This window comes from Zymoseptoria tritici, chromosome 2, assembly GCF_000219625.1.
Source record: "Zymoseptoria tritici IPO323 chromosome 2, whole genome shotgun sequence".
NCBI classification, from domain to species: domain Eukaryota; kingdom Fungi; phylum Ascomycota; class Dothideomycetes; order Mycosphaerellales; family Mycosphaerellaceae; genus Zymoseptoria; species Zymoseptoria tritici.
In genome coordinates, this window is record NC_018217.1 from 3,297,360 (window position 1) to 3,318,849 (window position 21,490).

General features: G+C 53.0%; 7 protein-coding genes across 7 annotated transcripts; 4 read left to right on the plus strand and 3 right to left on the minus strand.

Annotated features, from left to right (window-relative positions):
* Nucleotides 1–4,275: 4,275 nt before the first annotated feature.
* On the minus strand, nt 4,276–4,882 carry MYCGRDRAFT_99312 (uncharacterized protein; the record flags this gene model as incomplete). Its single annotated transcript, XM_003855253.1, has 2 exons — nt 4,276–4,676; nt 4,784–4,882. The coding sequence occupies 2 exons, from the start codon at nt 4,862–4,864 to the stop codon at nt 4,320–4,322; spliced, it is 438 nt and encodes a 145-aa protein (XP_003855301.1).
* A 4,995-nt stretch (nt 4,883–9,877) lies between these two features.
* Nucleotides 9,878–11,054, plus strand: MYCGRDRAFT_91170 (uncharacterized protein; the record flags this gene model as incomplete). Its single annotated transcript, XM_003855119.1, has 2 exons — nt 9,878–10,060; nt 10,116–11,054. 2 exons carry the CDS (start codon nt 9,878–9,880, stop codon nt 11,052–11,054), a joined length of 1,122 nt encoding a protein of 373 aa, XP_003855167.1.
* Nucleotides 11,055–11,486: 432 nt separating this feature from the next.
* MYCGRDRAFT_103459 (uncharacterized protein) lies at nt 11,487–12,276 on the plus strand (the record flags this gene model as incomplete). The annotated part of the gene is made up of 3 exons (XM_003855120.1): nt 11,487–11,679; nt 11,747–11,901; nt 11,982–12,276. 3 exons carry the CDS (start codon nt 11,541–11,543, stop codon nt 12,204–12,206), a joined length of 519 nt encoding a protein of 172 aa, XP_003855168.1.
* A 278-nt stretch (nt 12,277–12,554) lies between these two features.
* Nucleotides 12,555–15,434, plus strand: MYCGRDRAFT_91172 (uncharacterized protein; the record flags this gene model as incomplete). The annotated part of the gene is made up of 1 exon (XM_003855121.1): nt 12,555–15,434. The coding sequence occupies one exon, from the start codon at nt 12,555–12,557 to the stop codon at nt 15,432–15,434; it is 2,880 nt and encodes a 959-aa protein (XP_003855169.1).
* A 955-nt stretch (nt 15,435–16,389) lies between these two features.
* Nucleotides 16,390–17,790, minus strand: MYCGRDRAFT_69046 (hard surface induced protein 3-like protein; the record flags this gene model as incomplete). Its single annotated transcript, XM_003855252.1, has 1 exon — nt 16,390–17,790. One exon carries the CDS (start codon nt 17,788–17,790, stop codon nt 16,390–16,392), a length of 1,401 nt encoding a protein of 466 aa, XP_003855300.1.
* A 514-nt stretch (nt 17,791–18,304) lies between these two features.
* MYCGRDRAFT_36853 (uncharacterized protein) lies at nt 18,305–19,984 on the plus strand (the record flags this gene model as incomplete). Its single annotated transcript, XM_003855122.1, has 1 exon — nt 18,305–19,984. A coding segment is annotated over one exon (1,680 nt), but the record flags the coding sequence as incomplete, so codon positions are not given.
* Nucleotides 19,985–20,224: 240 nt separating this feature from the next.
* On the minus strand, nt 20,225–21,181 carry MYCGRDRAFT_69051 (uncharacterized protein; the record flags this gene model as incomplete). Its single annotated transcript, XM_003855251.1, has 1 exon — nt 20,225–21,181. The coding sequence occupies one exon, from the start codon at nt 21,164–21,166 to the stop codon at nt 20,225–20,227; it is 942 nt and encodes a 313-aa protein (XP_003855299.1).
* Nucleotides 21,182–21,490: the final 309 nt, after the last annotated feature.

The window sequence follows — 21,490 nt, forward strand, 5'->3', positions numbered from 1 at the left end:
TTCGACCAGGTAGTTCTACATGGCTTCATGCTGGACTGGCGAGCTCCGTTTGGGACCCGGCAGCTTTTGCTTCCACCTCACGCCCGCCGAAACACAAAAGGCCTGCCGTGCCCGCTTCTTTCCCTCGTTCGGGTTCCAACATCTCACACACAAATCAGGAGAGTCTTGCGACCAACTGCAACCAACTCGAAAGACCGGCACTCACCAACAAAACAAACTCTCAAACATCATCTTCGATCAACAATGAACTTCTCCGTTCTCGCCACAACCCTCCTCCTCGCCATGGGCGTCTCCGCGAGGTATTGCCGCGATATATGCGCCCCCAACCAGGAGAGCCACGACTGCAGCTGCGTAGGTCCTCCATAACTCACACTCCGACTCGTCCTCCACGATACAGGAACTGACCGGCTGCACAGTGCCGTGGGGTGATCACCTCCGATTGTCCACCTTGATTCGTCCTGTCGACGCCAACGACAGAAGTCACGACCATCTTTGCGTATGGCTTCCTCACTCCTCGCTTGGATCTTCAGAGACTGACCAGGCGAATAGTGCAAATTTCAAGGGGATCTGGAATCGCGAATGCATCTTTCTGGTGGGCTTCAGCTTGAGATCTGCGAGCCGGATTTGAACGCACGCAGTGTAGCAGGGGGGCAAGAAGAGAGTTGCGAGGTTTCGAGAGCTGTTTCATATGGCGAACATCCTGTCGTCGTCGATGTGAAATTTCGACTGCTTGTATGTTGGATATCTTTCGAGCTCGATGAATCCAAGTTGGCATTTGAGACAATTCCCCATCGTTGTGGTATGTGTGTCCCGCGGCTTTTCGACCAGGACGTGAAGTTCCGCATCTCTGCGGTCGTGCATTTCGACGGGACCGCCTGGCCCAGTGCGATCCGCGCCGAGAGCCGGGTGGTGGTCGTGTAGAGCCGGACAGGGCTACCTGCGTGCAGGAGTACCGAGACCCATGGGCGCGAAGGTGCACAATCCGTCGGCCAGGCAGTTCGGGTTCAACTTTTGAACGAAGAGACTTTGTGAAAGAGGAGGAAAAGGTACAAGAGTTGAGAAAGCCAGGACCGCAAGGGCACGCGATATTGAGCACACACTAGCTGACTTACAAGCTTGCACTTCTGCATGAAAACTCGCAAGATCATCTCCTCATCCAGCCTGCCACATGCCACTGTCCGCCACATGCCACTTTCCGCCACATACTCAATACACCACGGGAACGTCCCGCCCTTCGGTGGCGTTTCATACTCCCATCCCAGGCTGCCAGCGAACACATACTCGTACGTGGCCGTCAACACTGACCAAAAATTATGTCCCCACACAGGCTTGTTGCACTTGTCCGCGATCTTCGCAATCTCATCCATCACCCACGGTGTCGGTCCCGGGCGTGTCCAGCCCAGAATGATCGGGGGTATCCGCTGGGAATGATCGATGATGAATCCGTGATGTGCGGTGTATGGATCGACGACTTTGGCTCTGTCGAGGTCGAAATAGTCACACAAGACATCGATGGCGTGGGGACCGGGCCCGGGGATTCCACCGACGACTGGCCAGAAGCAGACGATCACGGCTCTCTGCTTCAGCTCGTTGCTCTGTCGGATTGTCTTGACTTCTTGGTCCATATGTTTGAAGGTACGATCTAATCCGGCTCGGACAGCCCGCTTGAATGAGACTGCAAGACTATCGGGGATCTGCCAAGCGGTCATATGCCTGTTTTTGCCTGCATTGAGATCCCGTATCGCACCGTCGATGTGAGCCGCGAAGAAACGCTTTTCGTCGATGGGGATGTACACTTTGAAGAAGTCAGCAGCTGTTGTACTGGCGGAGCCTTGGATTGAATGGCCATGGGCCGAGTTTGTGAACCCGACCAAGTCGGCGTCTTCCAGCCTGCCAACTCACCTCCAACACACGTCGAACAGCCGGTCGTGCAGATACTTGTCACATTGTCTGATGCTGAGTTCTTTCCGGCGAGATCCATTGGGATTCTGAAAATGCCTCCCCTGCCTTGCGGCATGTAATGACAACGCTTCCCATTCCTCGACCGCTGGCCGCGGTTGAGATTCTGGAGGAATGAAGCCATCGAGAAGTCCGGAATGTTGCTGCTGAGTTTGACACTGCCGCTGTCCATCGTTTGTGCGAGGAAGGGACCATCAAAAGAGCCTCTGCTCGTTGCCGAAGTAGTTGCTGCGCTGTTGTTTGCTCCACCACTATCGAGACAATGAAACCACAGCCAAAACATTCTGACCAAATATGGTCTCTGGCTGGAGTGTGTCCTTCTTCTCGCTTGCTTCAGCAATCATGGAACAAGCCAGCGCTGCGTCGAATCCAGTAGCCTCGTGAGAGGAGAACAGTGGTCCATGATCCCGTACCGCTAGAACGTGCTCCATTCTCCTCCCAAGCTGGGCCAATCCATATTCTTCGCCCATTCGCAAAGATCAAAGCTATCCAAATCGCCGCCATTGAATAGTGTCACATCGGTTACGTCCATCGCCATCGGGTCGGCGAATAGCGGGCATGTTTGTGAAGCGGCCAATTGAGGCTCGGCAATACTGGTGGTCGTAGGCGTTGAGATCGTGTTGACAGAGGCCGACGATGCAGGAGCAGCGTCCAAGATCTCATCAACGGTGCGAGATAGCGCCTTTGCGGCCTCGATGGAGATGATGTAGTTTGCCTCGCCAGGACTGATGGAGTTCTCCAGCAGGGAGACCATGACCGACAAGTCTCGGATGAGCTTGGATCTTTTGACATATTGTGGCAGGGGCTGGTTCTTCTGCAATGCCGTCGCGAGTACAACGGCCGCTGGGAAGCCGTAGAGGAGGTTCTATGTCCGTCAGCAAGGAGCGAATGTTTGAGGAACGAAATGTCTGCTTGCCTGGTAGGAGATATCTCTACGGGCGTACGCTCTGTCGAGTGCTGCGCCTTGCTGGCGTATGGCCGTCACGATAGCCGCCGCTATCGTCAGGAGTTCAAGATTGGCCTCTGAGTCAATTTGGACGAGCATCTGATGCAATTGCATGTCGAGCTGCATGAAAGTCAAGTAAACGGTGGTCAACAAGAGACACTTCTGGGTTTCCATTCCGCTCCTCCAGGAGTCGTCCGTGTATTTCAGATGTTCCGGAAGAGTTGCCCAGAATTGACGACATTTTCGCGAGATGTTTCTGAAGCAAGGTTGCGGTCAATGCCAATTGATACAAATGGTTCACCATTCCACTCACTGTAACTCAGTCCTCTTGTCAACCGTTACTCCTCGATAGGGCGCCTCGAGGTAGTCCTTTGACAGCGAAGTATGAAAGTCAGCAGGCATGTTGGTCGTTCGTAGAATTGCAAGGCTTCGAGACATGCTCTAGACCTCCTGTGCCTGGTTGCTTACTTCTCTGTAGTGACCAAGCATGGAACGAACACGGATCCATGTTGTGCTTGTGATGCGTTTCTGTGCGTTCCAGCCGTCTTCGAGCCTTGCGCAAGCTTGATCCAATCCTTCGATCGATCCAAGCAGTTCCTCGTCACTCAAATCGAGAGGAAGTGGGGTCGTGGTGTAATGCTTCGAGATCCTCGGCGGACGATTGAACAGAGTGCTGATGAACTTATCGAACTGGTACGCATAGTGATACGTTCGCCGACGGGTCTCTGCCAGGAATGGTGGAACGTCTGCCGAGTTGAAGGACTCGCGATGAATGCCCAGAGCATACAAATCCGTTGTCACCTCGCTCCAACCCCTATATACGACCGGATCTCCACGACAACTTAGCAATGGAAAATTTCTGCCTAGAAGTGGATACTCACGAGTCTCGCCGTAAAAAGAGAGCTGGAGGCGAAAGCTCTCATAAGATGCCCACATCTACACCGTCAACGGAGTCAGTGTTGTCATCTCAATCGTCTGACAGCAGTTGAGAGCGCGCATACCAGTACATCATTCATTTCCGGTCCAATATCTCGAGCCAGGCTGACACAAAACGCAGCATTGCGCAGTAAAGCCGTGACCAATTCTTCTTTGTTCCTCTCATCACTTTTGCGGCCCATCAGGTCAGTCCGAGCTGCCAGTGAGTACACAAGCGCGATTGTTTCAAGTCTGAGATTAGCGTCCGTATAGATTGCAATGAACTCCACGACAGTACAACTTGAGCTGATCGAAAACTTGGATGCCGTCGAGGATAGGATCTGACATGCCAGAGGAGTTAATACAGACGGGTTGCCGTCGACTTCGTCCCAAGAGATACCGGAGATCGTATCCCGCAATGAAACGGCAGCTTCGACGAAGAGTGGACCGGGAATGTAGCAAGCCTGGCTCAATTTGCTGTACAAAGCGAGCATTTCTATCATTCTGTCGAGATGCCGAAGACTCTTGAGAGAACGTCCACGACTGCTGAAATCGTCTCCTCGCTCGCTAGGTGGTCCTGCGCGTCGTAGCTGCGGAACGCGGCGCAGAGGTTCGATAGAGATCGCACAACTCCGTTGTCGATGACCGCATTGTCTTGGACGGGTGCAGCAACGCCGTAGGAAACTGCAGAGGCCTGCGATGGGCCAATGACCGTAGACACATTGACACCGTGCGTTAAAGCGTCAGCAGAGGACCTGCGAGCCTTCGTGAGTGGAGCGGGATGGTAGAAGCATGAGGACGCCTTTTGCCGATATAGACATCTCTTGCACACTGGACGCTCGTTGTCGCATTTGATCTGGAAATTGCACGTATTAGTCTTGGACTCCATCTCGTAGTGTCGATGCAAACTATTGGCAGAGTCCGAATGACAGTCTCGGATCTGGTTGCTCCGGTCAGTCTTACCTTGGCTTTCCGACAAGGCTCGCAAGCGGGAAACCTGCCGTTGCGTCGTCGCGCGGCGGCGGACAAAGGCTCTGCTGGCATGATCGGGGTTTCTCAATAGCTGGAAACTGTCAGTTCCGACTGGACATGGGTCAGCGATGACAATAAAGCAAGATGGCGGAATGGAAGGATGAGGACCGGAGCTCCTCGGACTAAACTGGTCACGTGAGCGGAGTAAATATCGGAACTCAATCGGAGTCGAGCTCGGCATGCCACCGTCATGGCCACCTTCATGGCTGTCCGGTAATTTCGTGAACAGTCGTGGAGCAGCGACATAAGAGGCCAGTGATCCAGTGCTGTCGACACGGATCGGACAAGCCACCTTCCATTCTTGCAATACTCGCCGGCATGACTTGGTCAACTTGCTTCTCCAAGATACCTCCCCTCAAATCATCTCACGGTCGCTCAACGCATTCGGGATGAAGCGTCTGCGAACGATTCGTCGACTTTGAGTGTGGAAAGCAAGCAAGCGCATGGATTGATGGATGGAAAGAGAGCCACCGTCGAAGAAGCAAATTCTGGACCCGGGTTTCCCATTAGTGCGACGAAACTGGGGCTATATCTCGTGGCCATGAAATGGTGAGTCTCAGCTTTGATCAGTTGTCCTGCGCTCGAAGCAGCATGCTGACAGCGATCCGCAGATACCAGCACAGCTCGCAGTCTGCAAGACAGCCACCTCAGTCGCTCACGCAGGCGGAGGTGACTCGAGATTGGCGGAATATGCTGTTCGTTCTCCGCGAGACGAGGCGTGGTGCAGGAGAGTGATCGAGCGACGGGAGAAACCAGTCGGCCGGCAATGTGGGCAGCGCTCGGAATTTCGGAGAATGATACTCTGGACTTGCACTTTCTTCCCATCCGCATCATGGACTGATCCGATCCGATCGCGGACGTGGTAGCCTGGGGTCGTTGACTCCGCTCACAACGGAACATCTGCTGGCTCTCCGACAGTTTTGCGGACGCATCAGCGAGGGAATAGAGTACCGAGCAGAGCAAATGTCCAGAGCGAGCAGCTTCTAGTCCGCCCTCGACTTGCATACTTGCATACGCGGACAAAGCGCGTTTAGTTCTGCTTCGAATCGAGTCTCGTGGAGATGGACGACTGAGGTGCATTTCAAGGAAGAAGGTGTACTACTCCAAGGTACATCGCTGTCAAACCAAGAACGGAAAGCCCAGCGCCAATTCGCTGACTAACCACGCGGACCCCAGTCCGGATAAACGCCGGTGTCATGTTTCACACCTCGCTCGCCTGTCACTTTTGACAGGACGACATCATCCCGCGAATCTCTTTGTTCGCGTTTCGCCCATTCACACGCGAAATCCATGTCTATTTCGAGTTCCTTGTGCAGGGATCGACTTGGTAATGTTCGTGACGTCGTGATTTACGAACGATTTGGTGAGTGCGTGAGTGATTATAGATATCGTTCGCCAAGACTGGTTAGTCACCTGCCTAATTAGGAAGGTGCAGAGATTTCAAAACGCGGGGAAAAAACTGAAGGAGTTTCCTAGCCTCTGATTAGCTAGTGATATTATGCTCTCAATCGATTCTTTGAAAACCGTGCGAGTCGTTTGCGCAAGTAACAGATATCCGCACAGCGTAATAAGAGCTGTCTCTCTTCGAATTTGATCCCTTATCTGTTTACCAACATTCCAGCTTATTCCTTATTATTACTTGCCTCGTTTATTTTAGCGATAACTACCTTATCCTTGCTAAGCTCGAGGAAGTCCGTAATAGTCTGCTAGATGTTGCGCTATGCTATAGGATCGTGCGGTTTATCTAAGTCCTTTAGGAAGTTTAGCAGCTTATTGTGCGTCTTAGTTATCTCTTTAAACTTATGCTGTTGCTCTATTGTAGTTCCTACTCTTAACGCGTAATCCAGCCCTCTCTTCCTCTTCCTGCTCTTAACGGTGCCCTTAAGGCGTGTGTTGTGCTGTCGCTGCACGCGGCTGTTAAAGTAGATTGTAAGGAGTCGGTCGAGCTGCAGCGGTGTGAGTCGGTTGCGAAGGCGCGTGTAAAGGAGTCGAAGGGCGCTAAAGGTGCGCTCGGCGGTAGTAGTGTTAGCTCGAGCCTTCGTAAGGCGGATAGCGTAAGTAGCGAGCAATAGAGCGACGCATATGCGATTAGTCCAGAAGTCGAGCATGTTGTGCTTCTAGCATTCGTCGTCGGCATCGAAGATACTATCTCTGCGCTAGAAGGCGAAGTAGTCGGTCTGAATCGTAAGCCTGTCTTCTTTAGTGCAGACAGAGCGCTTTAGTGCATTTAGCACGCGATATTGTGTGCCCTTCTCTTTCTCTAGATCATCCTTAATGTCCTTGCGCGCGCGCTGTAGATCGAGCCTGTACGCGGCGAAGTGCTCGTCGACGAGTTAACGAGTCTGCCGCTCTTTAATGCCGGTAATAGTAGTCTTGCTCTTGCGCGACTGCTAAATCTAAGTGTCGCTATAGATAACTGACTTAAGCGGCGCGGTTATTATCTTCTCCTGGCTTATTAGTGTCGCCTTAATTATATCCTATCGTAGCACTACCTTCTCTATTGTAGCATCGTCTAGCTGCGCGGCCACGACCTGACCGTGAATTAGCTTTATAATCTCGATAACCTCGTCTACGTTGTACTAGTATTCGCGGCTGTTAATAATGTTCTTTAGCTCGTCCTTTAGCGTATACTAAGGATTATCCGCTAGAGCGATAAGGGCATGCCTAGAGCGCTTTAGTAAGGTAAAGAGGTTAAGGATAGATACCTATCGAGTGTCGCCGCCGAGTAGAATAGTATAGATTCTGCCGTAATTAATACGCCGCTGGTAATGCCGGAGCAACACCCTTATCGCCTTCTTGTGCGAGAAGCTAGTAGCTAAGGCTTGTAAGGCCTTGTAGACTGCCTCGAAGAATAGCAGCTTAAAGATGTTACGGATTAGCAGGTTCACGCTGTAAGCATTATACGGCACGCAGATAACATAAGACATCTCTGCATTACGCCTAATTATGTCGAAGATGGCTAACTACGTGTTGCACGTGTCGAATACGATAGAGCTAAGTTTAGCCAGGCTGCCGCCGCAGAGGTCTTTAAGGAAGTCCTTAAGCTATATAAACTCGGCCTCTGCGGTCTCGTTAGTGTCGCTTATGGCAAACGTGCCGACGGTGTAGTAGCCTATTAAATCCATATATAATACGGTTGTTACGCCGTCCTTGTTACTATCTATACTTCTATCGACCTGTATGTCTACGCTCTTGCTTAAGGCTATCCTGCGTCTTACTTTATTTAAGATGCTGTTGTAGGCTTCGTCGAGCAGAACGGTGCGTAGCTGCTTCTCGTGTAGAGGGTCGTAGTTCGGTCGGAGGGCATGCAGGAACTCGAGGACGGCCGGATACTAAAAGAACGTAAACGGAAGGTTGGCCTTATAGACTATAGCCGCTGCTAACTGCTCGAGTGTCTTGCCGGTCGCAGCGTCCACTAGCGAGCTGCTAAATAGAATAGTGCCTTAGCCGGTAGTTATTGCAGCACTATTTGCATCCTTTCCCTTGCGCTAAGCACACGAATCGTAGTAAGTAGTCGCGCGCTTTTTGTCGTATACGAAGTTGTAATAGCAGTGCTTACATATTGCTAATAGCTTCTCTTTACCTAGCCTTAGTGTTAATACAAAATAGATAGTAGATAGGGCTGCGGTCTGAGGAGGCATTATTGTTAGTGTTGTTAATAAAGGAGAGAACTCGATCTAGCAACTTCAGCTTGTAAATCCTCGCTAAGCTTAGATCCTCGAATGTTAACATCGACTTTATAGGTCTATAACATAAGAAGTCCTGTATAGATTTTGTTTATTCTAATTTTATATAAAAGGTGTAGTTCGGCGCTTTCTAAATTAGTCTTAGTTTTGTAGATGTGCTAAGGTTTAATTATGTTGCGGTGTTGTAAAGTTTTAACTAAACTTAGAAGATACAAAAAAGCTTAAGCTTTATTTAGCTGCTCCGGAACAACAGCTTCTCTACAACTAGAAACTGCGATAGTTGTTGCATCTAGAGAGATATAAGGCTAATTCTTTTCCTGCTAATATGCACGTATTTAGGGCTATAATCTAATTAAAAAAGTATACAGATATCTCTCCAGATGCAACTTCTAACACAGTACTTATAGCTCTTAAATCTGTAGGGTTAGGGTTGTTAACAAAATTTACGACTTTTTTACCCTAGATCCAAATCTACGCAGCCGTGCTAGAATATGCAGTTTCTTAAATGTTTATAAACGGTCGAAGGTGGAATTCCAGTAGAGATATTGCTTAGCACAGCCTAGGTTGTACTAATACTACCTGCCTAAAGTAGTTTAGGTCGGGCTGGCTTTTTAGCTCCGGCTTAATACCGAGGAAATTCTATGTCGACGGTAAAATTCCGGAAAAGGTGGAACTAATTCTTATACCGGATAGGCGAACTTTTAAGCACGGCGGAGCTTTCTACTGCTAAACGCATAGAAATCGCGCTAGTCTTCAAACTTCCACCGAATCTACTAGCAACACTATTACTACTTCAACAACTAACAACTCTCTTAGTTTCCGCCCTATTACTACGAAACCGACACTATTAAAAAGCACACGCCGAGCTCGTTACGCACATACCAATTTTTTTTCGCCTACGGCGCGCTAGCCTCCGGCGGATATACACTAAAAAGCACCAAATCGTTACGAACATTACGAACATCACACACCAAAAACACGCCAAGGAACGGTGAGTGATTATCACGTGCGTGATAATCGTTAATTACGCACCAGAGTCGATCCCTGTCCTTGTGCTAAACACCCGCGACAATGCGCTCGCCTATCACGAGGCGGCCAACAAAGAGGTCCAAGTGTTCAGCCGTTGGCTTCTCCTACATCATTCACCACGACAACTCGCTTCCATTCCTCCCCTGGTAGAATTCACGTCCCTGTCTCATACACTAGCTAACGGCCCAGTTTCTTATTCTTTCCCTTCCTTCTTTAAACATCATCTTCCACTGTGATACACTCTGCTTGCTGGCAAGCCATTGAATCACACGACAGCACATATCACGAACCGACCACGACAAACCTCCGCATGGCGCGCAATTTCCAGCTCTTCGCAATAATACCGGTCCTGGTGATCGCGACGGCCACGGTCCTCGCATTCCTCTGCGTCTTCGCGGGAAATAAGCCCGGTTTCATGGAGTCCTACTCCATCTTCACGCTCAACACGACCCGCCTTGGACAAAACGCCGTCGAGAAGGTGGACAATAAGATTGTGCGTCTTCGAGAATCCTGGTCCCTTCGAACAAGCTTGCTAACAATAATTTTAGCTTTCTTTCAACATCACGAAAGTCATTACGAAGCGAGATGTGCCTGCGCCGGCGCAAGTGGTCGTGTTCGATGCTATGATCACACCACCACCGGAGCTGCAGGCACGACAACTCGGCGACTTCGTGAACGAGGTCAAGTCAAAAGCCGACGGTGCGCTCGATAATGTCGAGGGCGCGATTTCGAGCAAAGCATCCGAGGTGGGCGGCGCGATCGAATCGGGCGTGAACTCAGTCGAAGGACTCGTCATTTCGAAGATAAATTCGGCGTTTATGTCTGTACAAACGGCAATGACAGACACCATCAACGACGCATACACCGACACAATCGACGAACTGAACCTCAAAGGAGCCTACGCAGTCTACCTCCGCTCCACTTGCTCAGGCGAATACGTAACTCCCGACGGAAAGAACATCACAATTGGAGAAAGCGCATTCCCACCCAACGGCACCAAGATGGACGTCAACCGCTGCTCACAGCACTCCTCTCTGAATCCGCTCGGCCTCGTCCGCGTGCTTTTCTACATCGGCATCATCTTCGCCGGTCTGTCAGTCCTCCTCGGCATCTGGGCCACGTTCTGCTTCAGCCGCAAACTCGCAATCCTCAATGCAATCGTCGCTCTGCCAGCGCTCGGCTTTCTCGGCCTCGCCACAGTCGCAACCCACGGTTTCGCCGTCGCCGTGTCAAAGATCCTCAATCTGCTTACTGGTAAGCTGGGACTAGAGACAGATTACGGCGGTAAATGGATCGCCATGGCTTGGGCGATGACAATTCTAATACTGGTTGACATCGGGCTATGGACCATCCTGGCCCTTTTCGGCGACCACTTGCATACACCACGGAGGAACAAGACTGCCAAGGGCCTGCCCGAGCATGAAATGAAGGCGGTACACGGGAATGGTTCTCCTCCATCGGAGCGTTTCGACGGCAGCAGGTTCTGAGAGCATTCGTTTTGAAGCGTAGCGTTGCTTGTACGAGATACCCACAGTTTGCGTTCGCATTAGCATCACTCCTTGTGCAGTCCACGATAATGAAAATGACACATATCACAATTCCCTCGCCCTCGATTCCCTCCTTGCTGCTGAGTTCGCAGCACAATAACGCTCGGCCTTGCAGCCGTCTTACCGGACAGCCAGCCAGCCCTCCGTCACAGCTCACGCAGATCCCGAAACAATTTGAAATGTAGAGCAATGGCATCATTACCGTTCTAGAACGCACGCCAAAACACTCGACTCATGCGCCCTTGATGGTCCGTTGCTATGAGTACCCCTCCATCTGAGTGACGTAAAGTGGTGGAGGGGAACAATGGTTGTCCATTATTCCATACATATAGAAGTTGCTGCCCCGATTCTCGTGAGCTCCCATCGTAACCACATACACATCCACATACCACCTCACCAAACACATCGAAAACCACACTATACAAAATGTCAGGACTCAAGGACAAGATTCTGGGCAAAGCCGGCAAGGCTCTCTCGCAGGGCTCCAGCCTGCCTGCTACCGGCCCATTGAAGGAGAATGACCCGCATACTGGCACCGTTGACTTGGCTAAGTTGCAGGGAAAAAGTGAGTTCACACTGCCGAACTACCACAGGCCCACGGATACAGCTCCACTGACACCTCGTGTCCGCAGACATCATTGTGGGCGTGCCTGGAGCGTTTACTCCGCCATGCTCCTCGCAAGTCCCCGGCTACGTCGAGAAGGCCGACGCTTTCAAGGCGAAGGGCGTGAACGGAATCTACATCGTTGCTGTGAATGACCAGTTTGTTGTTCAGGCTTGGAAGGAGGTAAGAAAGATCTCTACACCACACAACACGTACCCTCGCCCTTCAAGCATGGCTGACCCATCCTTCTTCCGCCGTTGCAGAAGCTAGGCGCTAAGCATGAGAATGTGCACTTCTTGGCCGACGACACCGGTGCGTTCACCGAGGCGGCGGGCATGTCTTTCGACGCTTCTGGTCTTTTGGGCAACAACCGCTCGTCGAGATACGTTGCCGTGGTAGAGTCGGGGAAGGTCACTCATGTCTTCAAGGAGGATGAGGCACCATCTGTTACTGTTACCGCTGCGGATGCGGTTTTGGGACATCTGTAGATGGTCAATAGGAGGATAGAAAGATACCAGGTCTTCCCGTATGATTGATAAATGAGGCCTTTGTTGTCCGAACCAGTTCTTGTATCGTCAGTCGACAGACATCGTTCAATTTGTGGCCTTTATTGTCGCCAGAAGATTTTGTCGAACCCGAGCATTCGGATCGCGATCCCACGCGCCGCCCACCTCACGCCATCACCATCACGCGCTGTGGAGGTGACGTCACCTGCACGACAACCTCTGCGTGCTTTTCATCTTGTCGCTGCATGGCAAACTCGAAATCGCGCACACTACGCTACAAGACATATTCACAGCACTGCCTCATGATACTCCGATTCGCCACTCCACACCATGGCGCCGGTGCGGAAGAAGAGCAAGCTCGACGATGACAGCGCCCACGATAACAACAAACCGGAGGCAGGTCCGGCCCAAGCAACGAAGGATATGGACATGAAGGATGCGCCTGCGTCCGACTCCACAGCGAAAACTCCCTCCTCCCGACCCGGCAGCTGGTACACCACCTCTCCATGGCGAAGCATCAGCAAAGCGGCACCCGTCCTGGCACAAGTCGCCCGTGAAAGCATATCCGTAGCTCAAGGCGTAAGCTCATCCTCGAGCGAAGCGCGGCAGTCCGGTGAGGGCAAAGAGCTTGGGGAGGATGCGGCGACGACGAGACGGAGACCCTCATCGAATGTGAGCAAGAGTTTCAAGGGTAGCAGTCGGAAGAGCGATCCTCTGTTGGCGGAGGCTACGAGGGTGAATGCGACGAGTAGTGTGCCGAGCGTGCCGAAGGGGAAGAAGAGTCTGGGGGAGAAGACTGGGATGAAGAGTCGGGAGAGTGTGGCGGTGGTCAAGGAAGGGAAGGATGGGAAGGTGGATGTTGAGCCGGCGCCGATGCCTCCGGATGTGGTGATGGAGGATGTGGATTTGAAGGATGTAGATGCGGAGCAGGATACGGATAAGTCGACGTCGAGGGTCACGTCTGGTACTTGGTTTGGGTGGTGGTCCAGACCAGACAGTTCAGACGCCATGGCTACAACGAAAAGCGCGAACAAGGCAAAGCTGGACGATGCGGAGAATGAAGCCAGCACGACTCCCTTGCCAGGTTCGCCAGAGGAGCAGGCACAGCCGAGTTTTGGCACGGACACAACAGGTTCGAGCCAGACGACAAAGGGCGAAGATCTGTCTGGAAAGTTGAAGCCCGAGATGAGTGTGAATGCAGCAAGCGATAGATCTTGGTTTGGACTTTGGAGTAGTAAGCAGAACGAACAAGCCGTTGTGGAGGAGCAAGCACGACGTAAAAGTGTTGCAGAAGTTCAGCAGGAGCCAGATGTTGCAGTATCGGCAGACGCTGGACGCACCGCGGACGAAAGCCAGCAGGATGGTGCTGCGAAGGAGGAGCAGAAAGTGAAGGTGGATGACCGGCCTACAAGCAAAGAAGCAGAGCAACCGAAGTCCTCTGGATGGGCGTTCTGGTCGAAGGAGCCATCGGCCAGCGTGGCCCAAAAACAGGTGGGCGAGCTAGCTGTAGCTGACACGCCATCACAAAGCCATCCAGAAGCCGCTCAGTTCAACCAGGAGCCGCAGCAAGCGAAGACCGAAGAACCGACACGGCTCGGACGAAGCAGCTCTTTGCTGCGGCTAAAGCGTGGTAGAAATACATCAAAGGACCTGTCAGGAGAAACGACGGCTGCGACAACACCCACTACGTCGGAATCTAAGACACCAGTGGAGACACCTGAAGCCTCTCCTGCTCCGACATCTCGAGCAAAGAAAGCTGTGCAAATCCAACCGAATCTCGTCTTGCCTTTGTTTCGCGACACCTATGCCAGCGCGCCCAATCCTGGTTACATCGACCGACTGACAAACTACATCGGTCAAACATTACACCTATCCGATCCCACACGCCCAGCACACCAACCATGCATCTCACCCACACCCGTCAAAGTCCGAAAAGCGATCGCCATCGGAGTCCACGGCTTCTTCCCAGCGGCCTTTCTCCACCGTTTCGTCGGCCCACCCACCGGCACCTCAATCCGCTTCGCCAACTACGCAACAGCAGCCATAAAACAATGGTGCGAAACTCATCAACCCGAGATCAAAGACGTCGAAGTCGAAAAAGTCGCCCTCGAAGGCGAAGGCTACATCGCCGGCCGCGTCGAGACTCTTTGGAAGCTTCTCCTCAACTGGCTCTCCCACCTTCGACAAGCAGACTTCATCCTCATCGCCTGCCACAGCCAAGGCGTGCCAGTAGCAATCATGCTCGTAGCCAAACTCCTCCAACTCGGCTGCCTTTCCACCAACGTGCGCGTCGGAATCTGCGCCATGGCAGGCATAAACCTCGGTCCCTTTCCCGAATACAAATCCCGCTTCCTAGCCGGCTCCGCGAGCGAACTCTTCGACTTCTGCGACAGCACCTCCACCGTCAGTGTCGCCTACGCCGACGCACTCGAAATCTGCCTCCGCCACTCCGTCCGCATTACCTTCTGCGGCAGTCTCGACGACCAACTCGTCAGTCTCGAAAGCGCCCTCCACACACCTTTATCCCACCCGTACGTCAGTCGCATCGTCTTCATCGACGGCCGACTGCACACGTCCAATTTCCTCACCCACCTCGTCGTCTTCGCCACTAAACTCCGCAACCTCGGCGTCAGCGACCACGGCTTGTTGCGGGAACTCAGCTCCCCTCTCGCGGGCAGTATCGTGGGTGGAGAAGGACATAGTCGTGTCTACGATGATGCGCAGGTGTACATGCAAGCGGTGGAATTCGCTTTGGAAAGCACCGACGTCGTGGCTCCTCTACCCAACAAACCCACCCCTATAATGACAACGACGACCAAAGACGACCTCGCCGCTGACCAAAAGCGAAAAAGTCTCGACGACCGCCGCGCGCAACAAGCCGCCTACCCGAAAAACATGCGCGCGGCAAACCACATGCGCCGCGGATCATTGACGTTCCTCTCCAATCCATCACCCGGAATCGCGCCTGTCATCGCTGCCTACGGTACCACTACGGCCATCGGTCCCGGCGGGCCGAGTGAGGCAGCGAAAAATCCTTTCGTCTTACCGTTTGCCGTGCGAGGGATGTTGGAGGAGCGCTTGGTGAAGGAAGACGAGAAATTACAGAAAGAAGTAAGGGAATTGATTGGGGAGTTTGAGAGTTGGCGGCCGGTCAGTAAGGTTTTGAAGGATGTACGATGGAGGTTGGAGGGGGTGAGGAGTATGTTGTGATTCGTGGATGGGATGTGAAATGAAGACGAAGGGCATGTTTTGACGATGAGATCAAGGGTTTTGGAGTTGCTTGAGCGTTTCAGCGGGTTGCATTAGTTCTACATTTCGCGTGGACGATTGCACGCTTTTTGGAGTCTACATCCGGGCACTGTGCCATACATAGAGGATATACAGATGTCGACGTAATAGATCATGCGACTGACGAGGGCGACGTACGAACAAAGAACAGCCTTGGGGTCGAAGCTCATGATCCCCTCTTCTTCGATTTCCTCGCTCAGAAGCGACCTCGAGATCGACATCGACATGCCAAAACTGAGAGCTTCACTCATACAGCTGCGGGATGCTCCACCCCGTTGATCTGAGCTGACGTTCTGTGGAAGCATCGATAAACAGCAAAGCACCTGTAACCTCGGTGCTCGCGCCCGACTGCATGCACCGAATGCCTTCGTCCTATGCAATTCGCGCGACAGTTGGGGAAAAGTACATTGCCTCCAACCGTCGACGTTTAACAGTACCGATATTCATGCACCACTCCCCGAAATCCTCCGCGCAGTTCTCACTCGGTTGGCTGAGTTTATGCACTTTGAGCTCGATTTTCTCGTGCAGGATGTACTGCTATCGATCAGACAGTTAAAAAGCGCCGTAGCCTGCTTGTCTCGTGCACCGACAGCTCACAGGCTTGAGGTTGTCGATGTCGACGAAGGCGTGGCAGCGGTCTGCAAGCTGACTGTGTGATCGTGGATTTCCTTTGCGAGCCCGTGGCGAGTGTGGTATCCAAAAATCGATCGAGGAGGCATAGCGCAGCTTGTGGCGTTTCGGTACTGGCACTCAGTACGGGCTGTATACGCCTTTCGCTTGGCTCAAGGACGCATTTTGTCCGCATGGGGTGATTGCTCGTGTCTAACCAGTTCAGACCGAGTTAGTTTGTCTTGATCCATCAACGCGTAGCTTCGCTTCAATCCGCAACAATGACTTGATTTTCAATCCATTTCGCCAATCTCACACTCGGCTCATCAATGCCTCGATGAAAGACGTCAGCCACGTAGAGCGTACAAGGAATGATCACCGCCGCAGCAATGCCAAAGCCAATCTCCCGCGCGAACGCCGTCTCCACGCCCGTAAATCTCCAAACGAAGCTGAACATCGCATATCCGAAGGTATGAATTATGAATCCATGGACCAAGTACAGTCCGTAAGAGACCCGACCGAGATACTGTATGAAATTCGACCGAAAGAAGGCGCAGACCTTCGGCTCCGAGTTGAGGAGATGAAAGCAAATCATCGATCCGATGCAAGTGTAGAAACGTCGCTTTTCAGAGAAGTTGGATGGTATGAAGGGCATGAGGGCGCGCCAGCCGTAGGTATCCTGAGGTTCGAAAGGCTCCGACATCAAGATTAGGGAGAGAACCAGAATGAGACCACGGAACATGCTGTTCGTGCTTGACCGTTGCACAGGCTCCGAGTCTTTGTCCACGTCGTGGTATGGGACGGACGATGCCTGCCGCGAGAGGATGATCTCCGCTTCGAGCGCACCGGCCCAGAACATCATCATCGCCCAGTTATCTTTGAGACAACCCACGACGATGAGGATGGCCAGTATTGCCATGCGGACATTGCTTTTCATCCCTCCGACGGCAAGTAGTGTGACGAATAATCCCATACTTGCGCGGAGTTCCACGGGAATCGTCCAGAGGTGAATGTCATACTCGAGAAAAGCGTCTCGATCCCAGTGGAAAGGCTCCCACAGCGACCAATTCGCATGCAACCAGCTTCCCAGCATGACAAAAATGTTCGCCTTTGCTTCCGGGTGGGGTTCCTGAAAGACCGTGAGCAGCGTCTTGTCATGCGCAATGCCTCGGGTCAGATCATATAGGCCCAGTTGTACTGCCAGACAGATAAATCCCGTGCTCGCGAGGACGGGCAAGAACAATCTCGGCCACCTCTTGACCGTGCTACCCATCAACGTCCGCGCAAATTTCGCCCACTCCTGCTCCCTCGCCAATTTAAGCGGCCTCCAACTCAGCGCAAATCCTGATATCAAAAAGAACATAGCCACCGCCGGATCTCCATCGCAGACCAGCCGAATGATGGGAAGTCTCAGCCATTGCGTATACGAGTTTCCCGTCTCTTGCTGTCGCTCGCCGGTATATCCCCAACCAATGCTGACATCGTGGGAGGAGTATGCGAGATGGCAGATGAAGACGATGAAGGCAGCGACGCCGCGGAGGCCGTCGAGGTGGCCGGTTTGAGAGTTGACTTCCTTGGTGGAGCGGAAGAGGGTGAGGTTCCGGGGGTGGAGGAGGTGGGCGATTTGAGAGGTCCAGTGTCGCGTGCCCGCGCCGGCGGAGTCCAGCATCGCGAGCGGAACACGAGGAGGGAAGATGTTCAGCTTTGGAGACGCGATCGAGGGGAGTCGAAGGGCAGGGATTCGCCGGCGACTCCTTTGACGCTGACTCAGCGGGCTGGAGAGCCTGAGGCCGACGCCGACATCTCTCTTGCCCGTTCCGACTCACTTCGACGACACCTCGGAACGTAAGTATGAGTGGGAATTGTACATGTCGTTACGAGACAAGTCCATTGAATCTTGAATCGCCCTATTGCGTTCAGCGGGACGATATCAACAAGGTAATACAACGCCTCGGGTTGGTCCACGTCGGTAGCATCGGATGACGATCAAAGGATCAACCTTGCGGACGAGTATAACACAAACCTACTCCGCCTCATACAACTATACAGCGTTATTGAATATCTCAAGAACGCTATACCACGATTGCTACACGAGAGATGGGGTATTCAACTCGCCACATCCCACTTGATACCATGATCTTCTAACAACATCATACAGTTCAATCGGCACAGACTCCTCCCCGGAGCCATACTACGATCTCGGCACCTACAAATGGACAGTAACCTCGGACTCTCCAGAAGCCCGGCTATGGGCTAATCGGGGCCTGATCTGGGCTTATTCATTCAACCACGAAGAAGGCATCAAATGCTTCAAAGAAGCCGTCAAACACGATCCTTCCTGCGCCATAGCCCACTGGGGCGTCGCCTTCTGTTCCGGACCCAACTATAACAAAGCCTGGGCGCTCTTCGGACGGGAAGACGTCTTGAAATCCTCTCAGCTCGTCAAAGATGCTCTGGACCGAGCCCTCGAATTGTCAACACAAGCATCTCCTGCGGAACAGAAGTTGATCAAGGCGCTTGGTGCTCGGTTTCCGCCGGTGGGCACTATCCCGGACGACTTCTCTCCTTTGAATCGCGCGTATGCCGACGCCATGCGACCTGTGTATGAGGCTCACCCGGATGATGTCGATGTCGCTGCTCTGTTCGCTGAAGCCTTGCTATGCATCTCTCCGCGCGGGCTGTGGGACTTGGACACGGGAAAGCCGACGGGTGATCACACGGTGGAAGCTCAGAATGTCATCGAGAGAGCCTTTGAGTCGCCTGAGGGTTTCGCTCATCCGGCTCACTGTCATCTTTACATCCACTTGTTAGAAATGAGTCCTGTCCCCGAACTCGCCCTCCCCGCCGCCGACCGTCTCCGCGGCATGGTCCCCAATGCCTCGCACATGCTGCACATGCCCACCCACATAGATGCCGCAGTTGGAGACTACCGCCGGGGCATCTCCTCCAACGACGAAGCCATGGCCGCCGACGACGCATACTTCGCCAAACTCGGCCCTCTCGACTGCCTCCTCTACCGCGCCTACCGCGCCCACTACGTCTCCGCAAAATTGTACTCCTCCATCATGGCCGGCAGATATTTCGATGCTCTGTCGGCGGCCAACAAGATGGAGGAAATTCTGCCAGAATACATCCTCACCGCTCCATCCCGGCTTCCCCTGGCGGACATCATGGAACCCTTCCTCGGCAGCAAAGCCCACGTGCTCATCCGCTTTGGGCGGTGGGAGGACATCCTCAACTTACCCATCCCCTCGAATCGCGAACTGTACTGCTCCACGTACGCCGTCACCCTCTACGCTCGGGGTATCGCTCTCAGTGCTCTAAACCGCATTCCCGAAGCCGAAGCCACCTACCAAGAATTCCTGCTCGCCCGCGAAAAAGTGCCCATGACCCGGCTCAACAGCATTCCCGTGCGGCAATACAACGTCCTCGGCGTCGCGGAAAAGATGCTAGCGGGTGAAATCGCCTACCGTAAAGGCGATTTCGACACAGCCTTCTCCATCTTCCGCGAAGCAGCCGCTCGAGAAGATAACCTACAATACTCCGATCCGCCGCCTTGGATGCAGCCGGTGAGACATGCGTTGGGAGGACTCCTGCTGGAGCAAGGGAGAGTGGCGGAGGCGGAGAGGGTGTTCCGTGAGGATTTGGGGTGTGCGGAGGGGTATCCGCGGCGGAAGGCGAAGTTGAACAATGTTTGGGGATTGCAGGGGTTGCACGAGTCGCTCGTGAGGGGCGGGAAAGAGGATGAGGCGAGGTTAGTAAAGCCGGGGTTGGATGTTGCGATGGCGGGTGCGGATGTGGAGTTGAATGTTTCGTGTTTTTGTCGGTTGGAGAAGGTTGGGCAGGGGAAGGGATTTTGTTAGGTGTGGAAGCTGGGAGAACCGAGCCTACTCTGGGGAATGTCTCTCGTTGATTTTGGAAGCCATTGTACGGCGTTCTGTCATTCGTCACATCAGAGCATTGCAATCCATCTAGTTAGCAGACCATATAACGCATCTTTACGCATGCAGAGCCGTCCCAATTGCCCACTTCCACACACACACCACTTCTCGTAACTCCATCTATAGCTTTGGATTCAACTTCCCGTCTTGCTCCACATCGAGTCAAATCATATTCCTCAACTCCTGCCCCGCACAAAACCTCCTCAGATTCTCCGCAATCAGCCCCTCACTCCCCTGCGGCCTCCCACCCGCCGCATGCGGACTAACAATCGTATTCGGCGTCTTCCACAGCCTCGACTCCGCGGGCAGCGGCTCCTTCGCGAAAACATCGAGCGCCGCACCACCCAGCTTACCCGCATCCAACGCATCCGCCAGCGCTTCCTCGTCGATCGTCGTTCCGCGGCCCACATTCACAACCCATGCATGATCCGGTAGCTTCGCAATCTTCGCGGCGTCGAGAGCGTTGTTTGTGCTCTCGCTACCCGGGAGGATCATAACCAACGCATCCGTCTCGGCGAGCGTGGCGTCGAGATCCTGGTCGGAGACGACTTGGATGCCATTTCGGATGCCAGCTGATCGAGCAACACCCGTGACTTTCGCTCCCAGTCCGACGAGAGAAGGCGTCAATGCTTTGGCGATATTCCCAAATCCCCAGATCGTCACTCTCGCATCTCTCAACGTTGTAAACTTCCCCTTCGGTCGATCAGGTTGCGGACCACCGAGATGACCCGGCCACTTCCCCTGCAGCTGATGGTCCCGCATCTCATAGAATCGTCTCGCGGCATTGAGGAGAAGGGCAAGAGTATGTTCCGCTACAGTATAGTCATGCAGCGAAGATCCCGTGGTAACGATGACCGACTTGTCGAATCCCGCGGCAAGCACATCGTTGGGACCCGCGGCGAGGGACTGGATCCATTTGAGGTTCTTCATGCGGGAGGCGGCATCTTTGAGGTTATCGGCGGTGTTGGTCCAGGTGATGAGGATTTCAGCGTCGATGAGGTCTTCTGGGATGGGTTGCTTGACGTCGTAGGAGTGGAGGGTGGCGGAGAAGCCGGCGATGGAGGTGGTGTCTAGGACGAGGGAAGTTGGGTAGAGGAGCTTCATGTTGGGTGGTGTTGTTCTGGTGGATTGGGAGTTTGTTTGAGTCTTTTGAGAAGTGAATGAAAGTGAGGTCGAGTTCACATTGGAAATGATGCAACGGCGGTGTCGGCTATGGATCGGTGGATCATCCCTGCTGCTGTTGATTTAGGCATTTGTCGGCGCTCGGCTCGGCGTTTGCTTCCTTCCTTGTTGGGCGTAGCGTGTTTTTAGGAGTTGTTTCGTCCTTCCAAGGAGTTTCTCTTGATTACATGATCATACCTTATACACATTTCCTTTGATTTGGGTCAAATGACACCGTAAAACTTGGAGATCAGCAGTGAGGATTGC